Consider the following 22,631-nt stretch of genomic DNA (forward strand, 5'->3'; position numbering starts at 1 on the left):
AGTAACCAGCAGGTAGCCTAGTGGTTAGAGCGTTGGACTAGTAACCAGCAGGTAGCCTAGTGGTTAGAGCGTTGGGCTAGTAACCAGCAGGTAGCCTAGTGGTTAGAGCGTTGGACTAGTAACCAGCAGGTAGCCCAGTGGTTAGAGCGTTGGACTAGTAACCAGCAGGTAGCCTAGTAACCAGTAGGTAATCTAGTGGTTAGAGCGTTGGACTAGTAACCAGCAGGTAGACTAGTGGTTAGAGCGTTGGACTAGTAACCAGCAGGTAGCCTAGTGGTTAGAGCGTTGGGCCAGTAACCAGCAGGTAGCCTAGTGGTTAGAGCGTTGGGCTAGTAACCAGCAGGTAGCCTAGTGGTTAGAGCGTTGGACTAGTAACCAGCAGGTAGCCTAGTGGTTAGAGCGTTGGACTAGTAACCAGCAGGTAGCCTAGTGGTTAGAGCGTTGGACTAGTAACCAGCAGGTAGCCTAGTAACCAGTAGGTAATCTAGTGGTTAGAGCGTTGGACTAGTAACCAGCAGGTAGACTAGTGGTTAGAGCGTTGGACTAGTAACCAGCAGGTAGCCTAGTGGTTAGAGCGTTGGGCCAGTAACCAGCAGGTAGCCTAGTGGTTAGAGCGTTGGGCTAGTAACCAGCAGGTAGCCTAGTGGTTAGAGCGTTGGACTAGTAACCAGCAGGTAGACTAGTGGTTAGAGCGTTGGACTAGTAACCAGCAGGTAGCCTAGTGGTTAGAGCGTTGGACTAGTAACCAGCAGGTAGCCTAGTGGTTAGAGCGTTGGACTAGTAACCAACAGGTAGCCTAGTAACCAGTAGGTAATCTAGTGGTTAGAGCGTTGGACTAGTAACCAGCAGGTAGACTAGTGGTTAGAGCGTTGGACTAGTAACCAGCAGGTAGCCTAGTGGTTAGAGCGTTGGGCCAGTAACCAGCAGGTAGCCTAGTGGTTAGAGCGTTGGACTAGTAACCAGCAGGTAGCCTAGTGGTTAGAGCGTTGGACTAGTAACCAGCAGGTAGCCTAGTGGTTAGAGCGTTGGACTAGTAACCAACAGGTAGCCTAGTAACCAGTAGGTAATCTAGTGGTTAGAGCGTTGGACTAGTAACCAGCAGGTAGACTAGTGGTTAGAGCGTTGGACTAGTAACCAGCAGGTAGTCTAGTGGTTAGAGCGTTGGGCCAGTAACCAGCAGGTAGTTTAGTGGTTAGAGCGTTGGACTAGTAACCAGCAGGTAGACTAGTGGTTAGATTGTTGGACTAGTAACCAGCAGGTAGCCTAGTGGTTAGAGCGTTGGACTAGTAACCAGCAGGTAGTCTAGTGGTTAGAGCGTTGGGCCAGTAACCAGCAGGTAGCCTAGTGGTTAGACTAGTGGTTAGATTGCTGGACTAGTAACCAGCAGGTAGCCTAGTGGTTAGAGCGTTGGACTAGTAACCAGCAGGTAGTCTAGTGGTTAGAGCGTTGGGCCAGTAACCAGCAGGTAGCCTAGTGGTTAGAGCGTTGGACTAGTAACCAGCAGATAGCCTAGTGGTTAGTGCGTTGGGCTAGTATCCAGCAGGTTGTCTAGTGGTTAGAGCGTTGGACTAGTAACCAGCAGGTAGTCTAGTGGTTAGAGCGTTGGACTAGTAACCAGCAGGTAGTCTAGTGGTTAGAGCGTTGGACTAGTAACCAGCAGGTAGCCTAGTGGTTAGAGCGTTGGACTGGTAACCAGCAGATAGCCTAGTGGTTAGAGCGTTGGACTAGTAACCAGCAGGTAGTCTAGTGGTTAGAGCGTTGGACTGGTAACCAGCAGATAGCCTAGTGGTTAGAGCATTGGACTAGTAACCAGCAGATAGCCTAGTGGTTAGAGCGTTGGACCAGTAACCAGCAGGTAGCCTAGTGGTTAGAGCGTTGGACTAGTAACCAGCAGGTAGCCTAGTGGTTAGAGCGTTGGGCTAGTAACCAGCAGGTAGCCTAGTGGTTAGAGCGTTGGACTAGTAACCAGCAGGTAGCCTAGTGGTTAGAGCGTTGGACTAGTAACCAGCAGGTAGCCTAGTAACCAGTAGGTAATCTAGTGGTTAGAGCGTTGGACTAGTAACCAGCAGGTAGACTAGTGGTTAGAGCGTTGGACTAGTAACCAGCAGGTAGCCTAGTGGTTAGAGCGTTGGGCCAGTAACCAGCAGGTAGCCTAGTGGTTAGAGCGTTGGGCTAGTAACCAGCAGGTAGCCTAGTGGTTAGAGCGTTGGACTAGTAACCAGCAGGTAGCCTAGTGGTTAGAGCGTTGGACTAGTAACCAGCAGGTAGCCTAGTGGTTAGAGCGTTGGACTAGTAACCAACAGGTAGCCTAGTAACCAGTAGGTAATCTAGTGGTTAGAGCGTTGGACTAGTAACCAGCAGGTAGACTAGTGGTTAGAGCGTTGGACAGTAACCAGCAGGTAGCCTAGTGGTTAGAGCGTTGGGCCAGTAACCAGCAGGTAGCCTAGTGGTTAGAGCGTTGGGCCAGTAACCAGCAGGTAGCCTAGTGGTTAGAGCGTTGGACTAGTAACCAGCAGGTAGCCTAGTGGTTAGAGCGTTGGACTAGTAACCAGCAGGTAGCCTAGTGGTTAGAGCGTTGGACTAGTAACCAACAGGTAGCCTAGTAACCAGTAGGTAATCTAGTGGTTAGAGCGTTGGACTAGTAACCAGCAGGTAGACTAGTGGTTAGAGCGTTGGACTAGTAACCAGCAGGTAGCCTAGTGGTTAGAGCGTTGGGCCAGCAAACCAGCAGGTAGCCAGTGGTTAGAGCGTTGGACTAGTAACCAGCAGGTAGACTAGTGGTTAGAGCGTTGGACTAGTAACCAGCAGGTAGCCTAGTGGTTAGAGCGTTGGACTAGTAACCAGCAGGTAGCCTAGTGGTTAGAGCGTTGGCCAGTAACCAGCAGGTAGCCTAGTGGTTAGAGCGTTGGACTAGTAACCAGCAGGTAGCCTAGTGGTTAGAGCGTTGGACTAGTAACCAGCAGGTAGCCCAGTGGTTAGAGCGTTGGACTAGTAACCAACAGGTAGCCTAGTAACCAGTAGGTAATCTAGTGGTTAGAGCGTTGGACTAGTAACCAGCAGGTAGACTAGTGGTTAGAGCGTTGGACTAGTAACCAGCAGGTAGCCTAGTGGTTAAAGCGTTGGGCCAGTAACCAGCAGGTAGCCTAGTGGTTAGAGCGTTGGACTAGTAACCAGCAGGTAGACTAGTGGTTAGAGCGTTGGACTAGTAACCAGCAGGTAGTCTAGTGGTTAGAGCGTTGGGCCAGTAACCAGCAGGTAGTTTAGTGGTTAGAGCGTTGGACTAGTAACCAGCAGGTAGACTAGTGGTTAGATTGTTGGACTAGTAACCAGCAGGTAGCCTAGTGGTTAGAGCGTTGGACTAGTAACCAGCAGGTAGTCTAGTGGTTAGAGCGTTGGGCCAGTAACCAGCAGGTAGCCTAGTGGTTAGACTAGTGGTTAGATTGCTGGACTAGTAACCAGCAGGTAGCCTAGTGGTTAGAGCGTTGGACTAGTAACCAGCAGGTAGTCTAGTGGTTAGAGCGTTGGGCCAGTAACCAGCAGGTAGCCTAGTGGTTAGAGCGTTGGACTAGTAACCAGCAGGTAGCCTAGTAACCAGTAGGTAATCTAGTGGTTAGAGCGTTGGACTAGTAACCAGCAGGTAGACTAGTGGTTAGAGCGTTGGACTAGTAACCAGCAGGTAGCCTAGTGGTTAGAGCGTTGGGCCAGTAACCAGCAGGTAGCCTAGTGGTTAGAGCGTTGGGCTAGTAACCAGCAGGTAGCCTAGTGGTTAGAGCGTTGGACTAGTAACCAGCAGGTAGCCTAGTGGTTAGAGCGTTGGACTAGTAACCAGCAGGTAGCCTAGTGGTTAGAGCGTTGGACTAGTAACCAACAGGTAGCCTAGTAACCAGTAGGTAATCTAGTGGTTAGAGCGTTGGACTAGTAACCAGCAGGTAGACTAGTGGTTAGAGCGTTGGACTAGTAACCAGCAGGTAGCCTAGTGGTTAGAGCGTTGGGCCAGTAACCAGCAGGTAGCCTAGTGGTTAGAGCGTTGGACTAGTAACCAGCAGGTAGCCTAGTGGTTAGAGCGTTGGACTAGTAACCAGCAGGTAGCCTAGTGGTTAGAGCGTTGGACTAGTAACCAACAGGTAGCCTAGTAACCAGTAGGTAATCTAGTGGTTAGAGCGTTGGACTAGTAACCAGCAGGTAGACTAGTGGTTAGAGCGTTGGACTAGTAACCAGCAGGTAGCCTAGTGGTTAGAGCGTTGGGCCAGTAACCAGCAGGTAGCCTAGTGGTTAGAGCGTTGGACTAGTAACCAGCAGGTAGACTAGTGGTTAGGGCGTTGGACTAGTAACCAGCAGGTAGTCTAGTGGTTAGAGCGTTGGGCCAGTAACCAGCAGGTAGTTTAGTGGTTAGAGCGTTGGACTAGTAACCAGCAGGTAGACTAGTGGTTAGATTGTTGGACTAGTAACCAGCAGGTAGCCTAGTGGTTAGAGCGTTGGACTAGTAACCAGCAGGTAGTCTAGTGGTTAGAGCGTTGGGCCAGTAACCAGCAGGTAGCCTAGTGGTTAGACTAGTGGTTAGATTGCTGGACTAGTAACCAGCAGGTAGCCTAGTGGTTAGAGCGTTGGACTAGTAACCAGCAGGTAGTCTAGTGGTTAGAGCGTTGGGCCAGTAACCAGCAGGTAGCCTAGTGGTTAGAGCGTTGGACTAGTAACCAGCAGATAGCCTAGTGGTTAGTGCGTTGGGCTAGTATCCAGCAGGTTGTCTAGTGGTTAGAGCGTTGGACTAGTAACCAGCAGGTAGTCTAGTGGTTAGAGCGTTGGACTAGTAACCAGCAGGTAGTCTAGTGGTTAGAGCGTTGGACTAGTAACCAGCAGGTAGCCTAGTGGTTAGAGCGTTGGACTGGTAACCAGCAGATAGCCTAGTGGTTAGAGCGTTGGACTAGTAACCAGCAGGTAGTCTAGTGGTTAGAGCGTTGGACTGGTAACCAGCAGATAGCCTAGTGGTTAGAGCATTGGACTAGTAACCAGCAGATAGCCTAGTGGTTAGAGCGTTGGACTAGTAACCAGCAGGTAGCCTAGTGGTTAGAGCGTTGGGCTAGTAACCAGCAGGTAGCCTAGTGGTTAGAGCGTTGGACTAGTAACCAGCAGGTAGCCTAGTGGTTAGAGCGTTGGACTAGTAACCAGCAGGTAGCCTAGTGGTTAGAGCGTTGGACTAGTAACCAACAGGTAGCCTAGTAACCAGTAGGTAATCTAGTGGTTAGAGCGTTGGACTAGTAACCAGCAGGTAGACTAGTGGTTAGAGCGTTGGACTAGTAACCAGCAGGTAGCCTAGTGGTTAGAGCGTTGGGCCAGTAACCAGCAGGTAGCCTAGTGGTTAGAGCGTTGGACTAGTAACCAGCAGGTAGCCTAGTGGTTAGAGCGTTGGACTAGTAACCAGCAGGTAGCCTAGTGGTTAGAGCGTTGGACTAGTAACCAACAGGTAGCCTAGTAACCAGTAGGTAATCTAGTGGTTAGAGCGTTGGACTAGTAACCAGCAGGTAGACTAGTGGTTAGAGCGTTGGACTAGTAAACAGCAGGTAGCCTAGTGGTTAGAGCGTTGGGCCAGTAACCAGCAGGTAGCCTAGTGGTTAGAGCGTTGGACTAGTAACCAGCAGGTAGACTAGTGGTTAGAGCGTTGGACTAGTAACCAGCAGGTAGTCTAGTGGTTAGAGCGTTGGGCCAGTAACCAGCAGGTAGTTTAGTGGTTAGAGCGTTGGACTAGTAACCAGCAGGTAGACTAGTGGTTAGATTGTTGGACTAGTAACCAGCAGGTAGCCTAGTGGTTAGAGCGTTGGACTAGTAACCAGCAGGTAGTCTAGTGGTTAGAGCGTTGGGCCAGTAACCAGCAGGTAGCCTAGTGGTTAGACTAGTGGTTAGATTGCTGGACTAGTAACCAGCAGGTAGCCTAGTGGTTAGAGCGTTGGACTAGTAACCAGCAGGTAGTCTAGTGGTTAGAGCGTTGGGCCAGTAACCAGCAGGTAGCCTAGTGGTTAGAGCGTTGGACTAGTAACCAGCAGATAGCCTAGTGGTTAGTGCGTTGGGCTAGTATCCAGCAGGTTGTCTAGTGGTTAGAGCGTTGGACTAGTAACCAGCAGGTAGTCTAGTGGTTAGAGCGTTGGACTAGTAACCAGCAGGTAGTCTAGTGGTTAGAGCGTTGGACTAGTAACCAGCAGGTAGCCTAGTGGTTAGAGCGTTGGACTGGTAACCAGCAGATAGCCTAGTGGTTAGAGCGTTGGACTAGTAACCAGCAGGTAGTCTAGTGGTTAGAGCGTTGGACTGGTAACCAGCAGATAGCCTAGTGGTTAGAGCATTGGACTAGTAACCAGCAGATAGCCTAGTGGTTAGAGCGTTGGACTAGTAACCAGCAGGTAGCCTAGTGGTTAGAGCGTTGGGCTAGTAACCAGCAGGTAGCCTAGTGGTTAGAGTGTTGGGCTAGTAACCAGCAGGTAGTCTAGTGGTTAGAGCATTGGACTAGTAACCAGCAGGTAGCCTAGTGGTTAGAGCGTTGGACTAGTAACCAGCAGGTAGCCTAGTGGTTAGAGCGTTGGACTAGTAACCAGCAGGTAGCCTAGTGGTTAGAGCGTTGGACTAGTAACCAGCAGGTAGCCTAGTAACCAGTAGGTAATCTAGTGGTTAGAGCGTTGGACTAGTAACCAGCAGGTAGACTAGTGGTTAGAGCGTTGGACTAGTAACCAGCAGGTAGCCTAGTGGTTAGAGCGTTGGGCTAGTAACCAGCAGGTAGCCTAGTGGTTAGAGCGTTGGACTAGTAACCAGCAGGTAGCCTAGTGGTTAGAGCGTTGGACTAGTAACCAGCAGGTAGCCTAGTGGTTAGAGCGTTGGACTAGTAACCAACAGGTAGCCTAGTAACCAGTAGGTAATCTAGTGGTTAGAGCGTTGGACTAGTAACCAGCAGGTAGACTAGTGGTTAGAGCGTTGGACTAGTAACCAGCAGGTAGCCTAGTGGTTAGAGCGTTGGGCCAGTAACCAGCAGGTAGCCTAGTGGTTAGAGCGTTGGACTAGTAACCAGCAGGTAGCCTAGTGGTTAGAGCGTTGGACTAGTAACCAGCAGGTAGCCTAGTGGTTAGAGCGTTGGACTAGTAACCAACAGGTAGCCTAGTAACCAGTAGGTAATCTAGTGGTTAGAGCGTTGGACTAGTAACCAGCAGGTAGACTAGTGGTTAGAGCGTTGGACTAGTAACCAGCAGGTAGCCTAGTGGTTAGAGCGTTGGGCCAGTAACCAGCAGGTAGCCTAGTGGTTAGAGCGTTGGACTAGTAACCAGCAGGTAGACTAGTGGTTAGAGCGTTGGACTAGTAACCAGCAGGTAGCCTAGTGGTTAGAGCGTTGGACTAGTAACCAGCAGGTAGCCTAGTGGTTAGAGCGTTGGGCCAGTAACCAGCAGGTAGCCTAGTGGTTAGAGCGTTGGACTAGTAACCAGCAGGTAGCCTAGTGGTTAGAGCGTTGGACTAGTAACCAGCAGGTAGCCTAGTGGTTAGAGCGTTGGACTAGTAACCAACAGGTAGCCTAGTAACCAGTAGGTAATCTAGTGGTTAGAGCGTTGGACTAGTAACCAGCAGGTAGACTAGTGGTTAGAGCGTTGGACTAGTAACCAGCAGGTAGCCTAGTGGTTAGAGCGTTGGGCCAGTAACCAGCAGGTAGCCTAGTGGTTAGAGCGTTGGACTAGTAACCAGCAGGTAGACTAGTGGTTAGAGCGTTGGACTAGTAACCAGCAGGTAGTCTAGGGTTAGAGCGTTGGGCCAGTAACCAGCAGGTAGCCTAGTGGTTAGAGCGTTGGGCCAGTAACCAGCAGGTAGCCTAGTGGTTAGAGCGTTGGGCCAGTAACCAGCAGGTAGCCTAGCATGACTCTCGACCTTCGCCTCTCCCGAGACCTTGCGGGAGTTGTAGCGATGAGACAAGACAGTAACTACTAAACAATTGGATACCACGAAATTGGGGAGGAAATTAATTCATTTTTAAAAAATCTGTAGTTCTCCCCTTGAACAAGGCATCACTGTTCCTATGCCGTCATTGAAAATAAGAATGTGTTTTTAACTGGCTTGCCTAGTTAAATAAAGGTAAAAAGTGTGAACATTTATCTCGACAGATACTTTTTGTTTGATCGTCTACCAGTAACTGACGGCAACAGCAGACTGAATGCACTGAAAACACTGTTGATATTTTGTTGGACAAGGAAACACGCATTGTGAGCCCAATTTACGCACCGCACCGTTCAATGAAATTGAAGGATAGTTCATTTAGAATGAGGGCATACATTCCACTTAATTACTCAATTCCTACATTTCAAGGCGCTTTTTAATTTCCACTGAGTTTCGCTCTAATCTTTTTCCTGTTATAAACCTAGGTCGCTTTGAAGACGGTCTCTTTCCGTCTCTTAATAAAAGACGGTACGATTCACCGTTCCGTCTACACACCCAACACTGCAGAACAGTAACATAACTCCGTGTCAGCACAACATCCCACGTTCCCTTTACTCACCCATTTACATGCTGTCTGCCCAGAGACCGTGCCTTTGTCTCATATGGCGCTCTAGTCCCTACATAGTGCACTACTTTTAACCAGAGTCCTATGGGCCCTAGTCAAAAAATAGTGCCATTTGGGACACACGTGTTCTCAGTCTTACGTAGGCTCCTCCTGTGCTGTGTAAGCCCCTCCCACCTCAACAAACCTTCCAAAATATTTTTAAAATAAACCCCTTATCGGTAAGTAGGTTACTATGTGATTTTAGGTTGTCATTTCAGAATGCTCCTCAACTTCTAAAGAGCATCTCATTTTATATTGTTGCTATGGCATTGATGTTACAAATAAAATATTATTATATTTTACTCTGCTAGTAAGCAAGCATTTCACTGCTACCCTAGTTGTATTCGGCCCATGTGACAAATACAATTGTATTTTCTTTTCTTTTGATGTTTCTAATAAACCTGAATCTCTTCCCACAGGGAATCTGACCAAGCATATGAAGTCCAAGGCACACAGTAAGAAGTGTATGGAGATGGGTGTGGAGGACCAGGATACAGAAGACTCTGGTACTTCACACATCAGCATCCACCCACTGTACTGTAATACACACAGGCATACTGACATATGTTCTGGGAAGACATACATAGTTGTTCTGCCTGTTTATAATGGGAATTCACCACAGGGTCTGTAATACACACAGGCATACTGACATATGTTCTGGGAAGACATACATAGTTGTTCTGCCTGTTTATAATGGGAATTCACCACAGGGTCTGTAATACACACAGGCATACTGACATAGGGGCATATGTTCTGGGAAGACATACATAGTTGTTCTGCCTGTTTATAATGGGAATTCACCACAGGGTCTGTAATACACACAGGCATACTGATGTCAGGGCGTATGTTCTGGGAAGACATACATAGTTGTTCTGCCTGTTTATAATGGGAATTCACCACAGGGTCTGTAATACACACAGGCATACTGATGTCAGGGCGTATGTTCTGGGAAGAAATACATAGTTGTTCTGCCTGTTTATAATGGGAATTCACCACAGGGTCTGTAATACACACAGGCATACTGATGTCAGGGCGTATGTTCTGGGAAGACATACATAGTTGTTCTGCCTGTTTATAATGGGAATTCACCACAGGGTCTGTAATACACACAGGTGTACTGACGTATGTGCTGGGGTGACTGTTATGAAGCCCATTCATCAGCGCTCTCATTGAGAGCATAAAGCAAACAGGAATAAACACATTCCTCTTAGGTCAAAGGTTATTACAGATTTCTAGTCATATTTTAGATTTTTTTCACTTTCAGTGTCAGATCTCTTAATCCACACAGATCCCCTAGCTAAACTGGGATTAGCTAACTCCGGTTTAAGCCTTTGTTTATAACACAAAATGTGAATTTGATTAGGAAGGTTTATGAAACAGCTTTTGTTTAAGAGGTGGCTGTTTACACTCCGTGTCTTCCCTGTCATTTTGATTTAAATCAAGAGACGCTGTGGGTTTCAGACTCCTTACAGTGTGTGTAACTGGATAACGCCTCACACAGACACATTCGCGCTCGGACAGAAGCCCAATGTATCATCATCAGGGTGAATCCAACACTTCTCTCTCTCCTATGCCTCTAGTAACAGAATCACCCTTCCCCATTCCTTTTGATAGTTGTCCTGATAATGACTATGCACCACTATGAAATGCCGAATGTCACGGTCTGCGTTGTGATGTCACTGCTAGGGTCCTAGTTAGACATTCTAAATCCAGCTTGTTCTCCTCTTTACTGGGAGGCATGTGGGCGGCATGCACAGGCAGCATTTAGGGAGGGGTAATTGCTGTGTCTAATTTTACACAAATGGAGAGCGGGAGAGAGAAAGGAAGAGAGAGGAAGAGATAATGATAGATAGAGGGAGAGAGGTAGAAAGGAGGAGAGAGATGAGAAGAGCGTGAGACAGGAAGACATCAATAGAGAGAACGAGAGAGAGAGAGAGAACGAGAGAGAGAGAACGAGAGAGAGCGAGAACGAGAGAGAGAGAACGAGAGAGAGAGAACGAGAGAGAGAGAGAACGAGAGAGAGAGAGAACGAGAGAGAGAGAGAACGAGAGAGAGAGAATGAGAGAGAGAGAACGAGAGAGAGAGTGAGCGAACGAGAGAGAGAGTGAGCGAACGAGAGAGAGAGAGAACGAGACAGTGAGGCTGAAAAGCTTTCTATGGTCCCGGGCCGGTACTGAGAGGATATTTGTTTTTATCCTTCTGCCTGTGGTGGCCTGTAAGGGTGTGAATGTGAATCACCAGTCCTTCAATGCTAAGGTGCATCCCAAATGGAAACCTATTTCTTACATAGTGCACTATATAGGACATAGGGTGCCATTTTGGACAGACTCATTATGTACCCAGTCTTAATGCTATTCCTTGGCAGACTTTCTTACTGTGGGGATGGATATAGTCTGTACCAGATATCTGATTTTCAAAGCCCCCACGTGAATGTTGGTTAATATCTGAACATATTGACACCGCTGTCTCAGATCAATGTTGGTTAGTCGTGGCCAAAAGTTTATATTCATTTCCACAAAGTCTGCTGCTTCAGTGTCTTTAGATATTTTAGTCAGATGTTACTATGGAATATGGAAGTATAATTACAAGCATTTCATAAGTGTCAAATACTTTTATTGACAATTACAATTAAGAGTCAATATTAGTAGTGTTGACCCTTCTTTTTCATAACCTCTGCAATCCGCCCTGGCATGCTGTCAATTAACTTCTGGGCCACATCCTGACTGATGGCAGCCCATTCTTGCATAATCAATGCTTGGAGTTTGTCAGAATTTGTGGGTTTCTGTTTGTCTACCCGCCTGTTGAGGATTGACCACAAGTTTTCAATGCGATTAAGGTCTGGGGAGTTTCCTGGCCATGGACCCAAAATATCTATGTTTTGTTCCCCGAGCCACTTAGTTATCACTTTTGCCTTATGGTAAGGTGCTCCATCATGCGGGAAAAGGCATTGTTCGTCACCAAACTGTTCCTGGATGGTTGGTAGAAGTTGCTCTCGGAGGATGTGTTGGTACCATTCTTTATTCATGGCTGAGTGAGCCCACTCTCTTGGCTGAGAAGCAACCCCACACAGGAATGGTCTCAGGATGCTTTAATGTTGGCATGACACAGGACTCATGGTAGCGTTTGTCTTCTCCGGACAAGCTTTTTTCCGGATGCCCCAAACAATCGGAAAGGGGATTCATCAGAGAAAATGACTTTACCCCAGTCCTCAGCAGTCCCTGTACCTTTTGCAGAATATCATATGGCTTCTTTGCTGCCCTTCTTGACATCATGTTCACCTCAGTGTGCGTGCAGATGCACTCACACCTGCCTGCTGCCATTCCTGAGCAAGCTCTGTACTGGTGGTGCCCCGGTCCCGCAGCTGAATCAACTTTAGGAGACGGTCCTGGCGCTTGCTGGACATTCTTGGGTGCCCTGAAGCCTTCTTCACAACAATTGAGCCGCTCTCCTTGAAGTTCTTGATGATCCGATAAATGGTTGATTTAGGTGCAATCTTACTGGCAGCAATATCCTTGCCTGTGAAGCCCTTTTTTGTGCAAAGCAATGATGATGGCACGTGTTTCCTTGCAGGTAACCATGGTTGACAGAGGAAGAACAATGATTCCAAGCACCACCCTCCTTTTGAAGCTTCCAGTCTGTTATTCAAACTCAATCAGCATGACAGAGTGATCTCCAGCCTTGTCATCACTCACACCTGTGTTAACGAGAGAATCACTGACATGATGTCAGCTGGTCCTTTTGTGGCAGGGCTGAAATGCAGTGTAAATGTTTTTTGGGGATTCAGTTCATTTGCATGGCAATTCATCTGATCACACTTCATAACATTCTGGAGAATATGCAAATTGCCGTTATACAAACTGAGGCAGCAGACTTTGTGAAAATTAATATTTGTGTCATTCTCAAAACTTTTGGCCACAACTGTATATACAGTATATCTCAAAAGTGAGTACACCCCTCACATTTTTGTATATATTTGAGTATATCTTTTCATGTGACAACACTGAATTAATGACACTTTGCTACAATGTAAAGTAGGGAGTGTACAGCTTGTATAACAGTGTAAATGTGCTGTCCCCTCAAAATAACTCAACACACAGCCATGAATGTCTAAACTGCTGGCAATAAAAGTGAGTACACCCCTAGGTGAAAATGTCAAAATTGGGCCCAAAGTGTCAATGTTTTGTGTGGCCACCATCATTTTCCAGCACTGCCTTAACCTTCTTGGGCATGGAGTTCACCAGAGCTTCACCGGTTGCCACTGAAGTCCTCTTCCACTCCTCCATGACGACATCACGGAGTCACGGCATCTTCAAGGCCCTTGTTGATGGAAGGAGGTTTTCACTCAAAATCTCACGATACATGGCCCCATTCATTCTTTCCTTTACACGGATCAGTCGTCCTGGTCCCTTTTCAGAAAAACAGCCCCAAAGCATGATGTTTCCACCCCCATGCTTCACAGTAGGTATGGTGTTCTTTGGATGCAACTCAGCATTCTTTGTCCTCCAAACACGACGAGTTGAGTTTTTACCAAAAAGTTATGTTTTGGTTTCATCTGACCATATGACATTCTCCCAATCTTCTTCTGGATCATACAGATACTCTCTAGCAAACTTCAGATGGGCCTGGACATGTACTGGCTTAAGCAGGGGGACATGTCTGGCACTGCAGGATTTGAGTCCCTGGTGGCGTAGTGTGATGGTAGGCTGTGTTACTTTGGTCCCAGCTCTCTGCAGGTCATTCACTAGGTCCCCCCGTGTGGTTCTGGGATTTTTGCTCACCGTTCTTGTGATCATTTTGACCCCACGTGTTGAGATCTTGCGTGGAGCCCCAGATCGAGGGAGATTATCAGTGGTCTTGTATGTCTTCCATTTCCTAATAATTGCTCCCACAGTTGATTTCTTCAAACCAAGCTGCTTACCTATTGCAGATTCAGTCTTCCCAGCCTGGTGCAGGTCTACAATTTTGTTTCTGGTGTCCTTTGACAGCTCTTTGGTCTTGGCCATAGTGGATTTTGGAGTGTGACTGTTTGAGGTTGTGGACAGGTGTCTTTTATACTGATAACAAGTTCAAAGGTGCCATTAATACAGGTAACGAGTGGAGGACAGAGGAGCCTCTTAAAGAAGAAGTTACAGGTCTGTGAGAGCCAGAAATCTTGCTTGTTTGTAGGTGACCAAATACTTATTTTCCACCATAATTTGCAAATAAATTCATTAAAAATCCTACAATGTGATTTTCTGGATTTTTTTTCTCATTTTGTCTGTCATAGTTGAAGTGTACCTATGATGAAAATTACAGGCCTCTCTCATATTTTTAAGTGGGAGAACTTGCACAATTGGTGGCTGACTAAATACTTTTTTGCCCCACTGTATATACCGCTGTCTTGGTAACTAAGAGCCCTCTATCTCTCTGTCTTGGTAACTAAGAGCCCTCTAGCCCATGTCTTGGTAACTAAGAGCCCTCTATCTCTCTGTCTTGGTAACTAAGAGCCCTCTAGCCCATGTCTTGGTAACTAAGAGCCCTCTATCTCTCTGTCTTGGTAACTAAGAGCCCTCTATATCTCTGTCTTGGTAACTAAGAGCCCTCTATCTCTCTGTCTTGGTAACTAAGAGCCCTCTATCTATCTGTCTTGGTAACTAAGAGCCCTCTATCTCTCTGTCTTGGTAACTCATAGCCCTCTATCTCTCTTTCTTGGTAACTAAGAGCCCTCTATGTCTCTGTCTTGGTAACTAAGAGCCCTCTATCTCTCTGTCTTGGTAACTAAGAGCCCTCTATCTCTCTGTCTTGGTAACTAAGAGCTCTCTAGCCCATGTCTTGGTAACTAAGAGCCCTCTATCTCTCTGTCTTGGTAACTAAGAGCCCTCTAGCCCATGTCTTGGTAACTAAGAGCCCTCTATCTCTCTGTCTTGGTAACTAAGAGCCCTCTATCTCTCGGTCTTGGTAACTAAGAGCCCTCCATCTCTCTTCCCCAGGAGACCGTAGCCAGGTGGGCAGTACAGACCGCCCAGATTCAGACGGAGAGGACTCCGAAGGTGCTGATGATGACAACGAAGATGATAATGAGGAAGAGGAGGATGACAGCCAGGCTGAGTCGGGCCTGTCCACCAACCCCTCGGTCTCAGCCAGCCCCCAGCACATCCCCTCCTCCCTCCAGGCTGAGCTCCCTCCCAGCTCCCTTCTGGCCCAGTTGTCCATCCACCACCACCCAGCTGTCCTGTCACTCCCCCAGCCCCCTTCCTCCGACTGCCACACCCACGATGCCTCAGATACAGAATCCGTGCCCATGCTGAGCCCCGTCTCCTTGGTCAAACAGATGTCAATCTCCGGAGGCTGCTCCAGCCCCTTGCCCTACTCCCCGCCCCCCCACACATCTGGCACAGAGTCGGTGACCATGCTGAGCCCCGTCTCCGTGGTCAAACAGATGTCAATCTCCGGAGGCTGCTCCAGCCCCTTGCCCTACTCCCCGCCCCCCCACACATCTGGCACAGAGTCGGTGACCATGATGAGCCCTGTCTCGCCGTGCAGGCAGATGTCCATCGATTACCCTGACTTTGACGTGCCCCCTTGTCCCCCCGCACAGGGCAAGAGCTGCTCCAAGCTCGGCCAGGTGAGCCCCACCATGTGCTCCTCCTCCCCCCATCCTCTCTCTCTCCATCCCTCCCTCCATCCCAGTCACTCTGCACTTTCATACCCTTTCATACCCATACCCTTCCATACCCTTGCTATGAATCCCTTATGCGAGGCACTTCAGCAAATCTGTTCTGAATGAAAAGGTGAATGTATTTCTGATTATCAGCTTTCGATGAAAGGCTCGTTTCTAGTCACATACACTATATATACAAAAGTATGTGGACACCCCTTGAAATTCGATTATTTGGCTATTTCAGCCACATTCGTTGCAGACAGTTGTATAAAATTGAGCACTCCGCCATGCAATCTCCATAGACAAACATTGCCAGTAGAATGACCTTAGTGCAGAGCCCAGTTACTTATAGAACTCTATTCCACGTCATAGGTCGCCACCTTTCGAACAAGACAGTTTGTCAAATGTCTTCCCTGCTAGAGCTGCCCCGGTCAACTGTAAGTGCTGTTATTGTGAAGTGGAAACATCTAGGAGCAACAACGGTTCAGCCAAAAAGTGGTAGGCCACACAAGCTCACAGAACAGGACCGCCAAGTGCTGAAGCACACAGCGCGTAAAAGTTGTCTGTCCTCGGTTGCAACACTCACTACTGAGTTCCAAACTGGCTCTGGAAGCAACAGCACAATAAATATTCATCAGGAGCTTCATGAAACTGGTTTCCATGGCCGAGCATCCACACACAAGCCTAAGATCACCATGCGCAATGCCAAGTGTTGGCTGGAGTGGTGTAAAGCTTGCTGCCATTGGAGTCCAGAGCAGTGGAGACGCGTTCTCTGGAGTGATGAATCATGCTTCACCATCTGGCAGTCCTACAGACAAATCTGGGATTGGTGGATGCCAGGAGAACGTCTGCCCGAATACACAGTACCAACTGTAAAGTTTGGTGGAGGGGGAATAATGGTTTGGGTCTGTTTTTCATGGTTGGGCTAGGCCCCTTAGTTCCAGTGAAGGGAAATCTTAACGCTACTGCATAAAATAACATTTGTGACGATGCTGTGCTTCCAACTTTGTGGCAACAGTTTGGGGAAGGCCCTTTCCTGTTTAGTTTCAAATCAAATGTATTTATATAGCCCTTCGTACATCAGCTGATATCTCAAAGTGCTGTACAGAAACCCAGCCTAAAACCCCAAACAGAAAGCAATGCAGGTGTTGAAGCACGGTGGCTAGGAAAAACTCCCTAGAAAGGCCAAAACCTAGGAAGAAACCTAGAGAGGAACCAGGCTATGAGGGGTGGCCAGTCCTCTTCTGGCTGTGCCGGGTGGAGATTATAACAGAACATGGCCAAGATGTTCAAATGTTCATAAATGACCAGCATGGTCAAATAATAGGTCTGGGACAGGTAGCACGTCCGGTGAACTGGTCAGGATTCCATAGCCGCTGGCAGAACAGTTGAAACTGGAGCAGCAGCATGGCCAGGTGGACTGGGGACAGCAAGGAGTCATCATGCCAGGTAGTCCTGAGGCATGGTCCAAGGGCTCAGGTCCTCCGAGAGAGAAAGAAAGAGAGAAAGAGAGAGAGGATACTTAAATTCACACAGGACACCGGATAAGACAGGAGAAGTACTCCAGATATAACAAACTGACCCTAGCCCCCCGACACATAAACTACTGCAGCATAAATACTAGAGGCTGAGACAGGAGGGGTCAGGAGACACTGTGGCCCCATCCGATGATACCCCCGGACAGGGCCAAAAGGATATAACCCCACCCACTTTGCCAAAGCACAGCCCCCACACCACTAGAGGGATATCCTCAACCACCAACTTACCATCCTGAGACAAGGTCGAGTATAGCCCACAAAGATCTCCACCACGGCACAACCCAAGGCGGAAACATTGTAATGTTTCAGCATTACAATCCCCACCATGCACAAAGAGAGGTCCATACAGAAATGATTTGTTGTGATCAGTATGGAAGAACTTGACTGTCCAGCACAGAGCCCTGACCTCAACCCCATCTAACACCTTTGGGATGAATGTGAGCCTGTCCTAATCGCTCAACATCAGTGCCCAACCTCACGAATGTTCTTGTGGCTGAATGGAAGCAAATCCCCACAGCAATGTTCCAACATCTACTGGAAAGCCTTCCCTGAAAAGCTGAGACTGTTATAGCAGCAAAGGGGGGGACCAACTCCATATTAATGCTTTTGATATTGGAATGAGATGTTTGACAAGTAGGTGTCCACTTACTTTTGGTCATGTGATGTATCGTCTTCTCATGTCTTTTCAATGAGTTGTTCCTGTGAAAAGGCATGAGGAGTGTGTTCAGTGTTGGTCCTGTTTCCAGATCAGTCATGCAGTAGGTAAAGGTCATAATTACTCGTTTTTATTTTGCTCTTTCCCAGGATGGCACTTTGGCCCTGTCAGTGAGTGACCCAGGTGTCCCTGTCGGGACTGATGTCAGCACTCAGACCTCCTCCTATAGCACTCAGACCTCATCCTATAGCCTCCAGACATCCTCCTACAGCCCCTTGCACTTTCCTTCCCAGCGCCCGACCCAAGGACCAGGGGCCATACAGGGGACCAACACCCACCTCTTCAGCCACTTGCCTCTGCACTCCCAGCAGCCCTCACACTCCCCCTACAGCATGGTCCCCGTGAGGGGCATCCAGCTGGTTCCCGCTAGCCTGGCAGCCTATTCCACCTTCGTGCCCATCCAGGCTGGCCCTGTCCAGCTCACCATCCCCGCCGTGAGCGTCATCCACCGGAACACCAGCCCCCTCCCATTCCCCAACACCTCGAACTCCCCTGAGCCCGATGGTATGGTGAATCCCTCATCCCCCATCAACCAGCCTCTGGTGGTCCAGGAGCCAATCAGTAGTATCATGCCCTGCTTCCCCCTTGGGCAGGTGGCTGGGCTGGGGCAGGTGACTGGGCTGGGGCAGGTGACTGGGCTGGGACAGGTGACTGGGCTGGGACAGGTGACTGGGCTGGGACAGGTGACTGGGCTGGGGCAGGTGACTGGGCTGGGGCAGGTGACTGGGCTGGGGCAGGTGGCTGGTCTACCGGCCCTCAGGGCCTCCCACCACACGCTGCAGTCCATGGGTCTGGAGACTCTGACCCTGACCAGCTCAGAAGGCCTGACCTCCACCCAGCTGCTATCCCAACATGGCCTGTCGCTCAATGCCACCTTGGGCCTGCAGGTCCTGGCTCACACCTCCACCTCCCAGAGCAGGACAGTCCACCACACCCACATCCCCGGCCTGCAGATCCTCAACATCGCCGTTCCCACCCTCATCCCCTCTCTCAGTCCCCTTTCCGGCCTCAGTCCCCTCGCGGGACCCTTTGAGAGGCAGGGCAGCCCCGATGCCCCAGCAGCCCCACGGAACCCACAGCCCTCCTCTCAGACTGAAACCGAACCCTCAGTCAGCTGTCTGTCTGCTGCTTCCCCTCCCACCGCCACCCTGAGGGGAAGTCTCGCACAGGAATTGGCATCATCATTCAGCAGATCCAGCAGATCGGGGCCGGGGGGTTCCGGAGGTTCCAGAGGCTCCGATGACACACAGACTTCAGAAAAGAAAGAGAGGGTAACAACATCGCTAGCACAGCCCGCCCCAGCCACAGCTCCAGCTCTAGCTCCAGGCTCAGCTCCAGCTCCAGGCTCAGCTCCAGGCTCAGCTCCAGCTCTAGCTCCAGCTCTAGCTCCAGCTCCAGGCTCAGCTCTAGCTCCAGCTCCAGCCCCTGACAGGGGCCTGGAGGGGGATAAGAATCCTCCAGCAGAGGGAGCCAGTGAGCCTGTCACGCCTCGGAGGCAGTCGATGCTCTCACAACAGCAGGAAACGGAAGACTACAATGATGACTCAGCATCCAGCGATGATGAGGACAGACTGGTCATCGCCACCTGAAACCCCCCCAACCGAATAACCTAGTTAAAACCAGACTGAATGCTGAGTTTACAATGGTGATCGCAACGTTAAATCTGGTTAACCAGGCTACTTATCAATGTTCTTATTTTGTAATGGTTGTCACTTTCTAAGACTGAAAACACTCCAGGGTGGGTTTGTTTCTCTGCAAATCACCATTCAAAGCACAGTTTCTGACATTCATATTGTTATGTGCAATCAATAGATGCTCATGTTAATGATCTTTTAACTTTTTTGTCAGCTCCAGACAATTTTTTGTTGTTGTACATGTTGTATAGACAATTGTGCCTTTTTCGTAGTTGCTTGTTTTAGAAACCTGTAAATAATACCTTACAAATTCAGTAGTTGCTTGTGTTTTATTTCAATGAAATTGAACTAAATAGAAGAAAATGTACCTTAACCGGTTTTATTTTGGAAAGTTTTAATGTCAATTGTAAATTTATGAGAGAAAAAAAAATGAATGTGTTGTACTTGGACATTTCTATGGATTTGGGGCATTGTTTCTGTGTACAGACGCTGTGTTCACCTATTTATTACAGTATATTATGTAGTGCCCATGATGGTTCATGTCCATAGGTGTAATAGGGTAGCTTTTCATTCAGTATCACTATTATTATCAACTGTATCAGTAAAACTTTGTTTACAAACATACGTTTTTATTCAGGTTTTTTTTTTTGTCTCCGATGCAAATATCATGTTTCCACAATTTAATACAACGAAATTAAAATAAAATTGAATTGGGGAAAAATATCTAATTTATGTTTAGATGCTTAAACAGTAGTTCAATGCATTTTTCTTTTACTATGCATTGACCTGTAGTCCTTCCATCTACATGACTTCAATCTACACTACACTGAGAACAGGACTTTAAATACAGTACATTACATTCTCTGAAGTATTTCACTGAATGTTCATGGATGAAAAAAAATTGTAGACAATTTGTTAAAATCAACGTGTAATTCAACTCTCAATCGTACTGTAACAGCCTGGGCTCCTGAGTGGCACGTCAGTCTAAGGCACTGCATCTCATTGTTAGCGGCGTCACTACAGACCCTGGTTCAATTCCAGGCTATATCAAACCCGGCCGAGTCCCATAGGGGGCGGTGCACAATTAGCCCAGCATTGTCTGGGTTTGGCCGGCGTAGGCCGTCATTGTAAATAAGAATTTGTTCTTAACTGGCTTGCCTAGTTAAATAGAGGTTACATAAAAGACTCAACAGTTCAACGTTAACGTCTTCAAATCCACTGTTACACAATGTTCTGTATTACATCATGTTCCAGTCAGCCTAATAGTTGCACTTGCTCTCAACAGCGCTTTCTTATTTCACGGAAAACAGATACAGATATAATCAAACATCTGTCGAACCAGACCAGAGAGTGAGGAGGACATCAGACCCCTGTTAAACCAGACCAGAGAGGGGGAGGGGACATCAGATCTCTTAAACCAGACCAGAGAGGGAGGAGGACATCAGACCCCTGTTAAACCAGACCAGAGAGGGGGGGGACATCAGATCTCTTAAACCAGACCAGAGAGGGAGGAGGACATCAGACCCCTGTTAAACCATACCAGAGAGGGGGGGGCATTAAACCTCTGTGCTTGACCAGATGCAATGCTATTTCATAGAAAGCAAATTGACCACAGACTTTTAGCACGCATATAGGGAAGGACACTCAACAAGCACGGCACTTACACAAATGACTGATGATTGGCTGAGAGAAATAGATGATACAATTATTGTGGGGGCTGTCTTGTTAGACTTCAGTGCAGCTTTTGATATTATCGATCACAGTGTGCTGCTGGAAAAACGTATGTGTTATGGCTTTACACCACTAATATGTGGATAAAGAGTTACTTGTCTAACAGAACACAGAAGTTGTTCTTCAATGGAAGCCTCTCAAACATAATCCAGGTAGAAGCAGGAATTCCCCAGGGCAGCTATTTAGGCCCCTTACCTTTTTCAATCTTAACTAACGACATGCCACTGGCTTTGAGTAAGTCCAGTATGTCTATGTATGTGAATGACTCAACACCATACACATCAGCTACTACTGCGACTGAAATGACTGAAACACTCAACAAAGAGCTGCAGTTAGTTTCAGAATGGGTGGCAAGGAATAAATTAGTCCTAAATATTTCCAAAACTAAAAGCATTGTATTTGGGACAAATCGTTCACTAAACCCTAAACCTCAACTACATCTCGTAATGAATATTGTGGAAATTGAGCAAGTTGAGGTCATGGTCAAAACATATTGAAACAACAGTAGCTAAGATAGGGGGAAGTCTGTCCATAATAAAGCGCTGCTCTGCCTTCTTAACAACACTATCAACAAGGCCCTGGTTTTGTCGCACTTGGACTACTGTTCAGTAGTGTGGTCAGGTCCCACAAAGAGGGACTTGGGAAAATTGTAGTTGGCTCAGAACAGTACACAGTGAGATAACATTAATGACATGCATGTCAATCTCTCATGGCTCAAAGCGGAAGAGCGAGTTGACTTCCTCATTACTTGTATTTGTGAGAGGTATTGACATGTCGAGAGCACCAAGCTGTCTGTCTAAACTACTGGCACACAGCTCGGACACCCATGCATACCCACAAGACATACCACCAGACGTCTCTTCACAGTCCCCAAGTCCAGAACAGACTATGGGAGGCTCACAGTACTACATAGAGCCATGACTACATGGAACTCTATTCCACATCAGATAACTGATGCAAGCAGTAGAATCAGATGTTAAAAAGTAGGTAAAAATACACCTTATGGAACAGCATGGACTGTGAAGTAACACAAACACAGACCCATGCATACACACACATGATAACATACGCACTATATACACATGTATACATGGATTTTGCGTTGTAGGTTTGTGGTAGTGGAGTATGGGCCTGAGGGCACACTCTTAGTGTGTTGTGAATTCTGTAATGAATGTATTGTAATGTTTTTAAAATTGTATAAACTGCCTTAATTTTGCCCGGACCCCAGGAAGAGTAGTTGCTGCCTTGGCAGCAGCTAATGGGGATCCATAATAAATACAAATACAAAACCAGACCAGAGAGGGAAGGAACTTTGTGCTCATCTCAATGGGATTACAGTAAAACTCCTCATGACCCCAGTAGTTTGGTTGCATCCCAAATGGCACCCTATTCCCTGCATAGTTCACTACTTTGGGGCTCTGGTCAACAGTAGCGCACTGTATTTATTTTTATTTCACCTTTATTTAACTAGGTAGGCCAGTTGAGAACACCTTTATTTAACCAGGTAGGCCAGTTGAGAACACCTTTATTTAACCAGGTACGCTAGTTGAGAACACCTTTATTTAACCAGGTACGCTAGTTGAGAACACCTTTATTTAACCAGGTACGCTAGTTGAGAACACCTTTATTTAACCAGGTAGGCTAGTTGAGAACACCTTTATTTAACCAGGTACGCTAGTTGAGAACACCTTTATTTAACCAGGTAGGCTAGTTGAGAACAAGTTCTCATTTGCAACTGCGACCTGGCCAAGATAAAGCATAGCAGTGTGAACAGACAACACAGAGTTACACATGGAGTAAACAATTAACAAGT

At 47.6% G+C, this 22,631-nt stretch overlaps 1 protein-coding gene across 4 annotated transcripts in view; it reads left to right on the forward strand.

The window, feature by feature from the left end:
* The window catches only part of LOC115125921 (zinc finger protein 40-like), a 178,220-nt gene extending 156,110 nt beyond the window's left edge, over nucleotides 1-22,110 (forward strand). For 2 of the 4 annotated variants that reach the window (XM_065018029.1, XM_065018027.1), the window contains 3 exons: nucleotides 8,980-9,066; nucleotides 14,530-15,164; nucleotides 17,543-22,110. In XM_065018029.1, coding sequence (XP_064874101.1) covers nucleotides 8,980-9,066; nucleotides 14,530-15,164; nucleotides 17,543-19,042 — 2,222 coding nt within the window. In that variant the 3' untranslated portion in view covers nucleotides 19,043-22,110. Of the gene's footprint in view, nucleotides 1-8,979; nucleotides 9,067-14,529; nucleotides 15,331-17,542 lie in introns of all 4 variants that reach the window. The other 2 variants (XM_065018030.1, XM_065018028.1) reach the window with 2 other exon arrangements.
* The last annotated feature ends 521 nt before the right edge of the window (nucleotides 22,111-22,631 follow it).

This window comes from Oncorhynchus nerka, linkage group LG4 (genome assembly GCF_034236695.1).
Source record: "Oncorhynchus nerka isolate Pitt River linkage group LG4, Oner_Uvic_2.0, whole genome shotgun sequence".
NCBI classification, from domain to species: Eukaryota; Metazoa; Chordata; class Actinopteri; order Salmoniformes; family Salmonidae; genus Oncorhynchus; species Oncorhynchus nerka.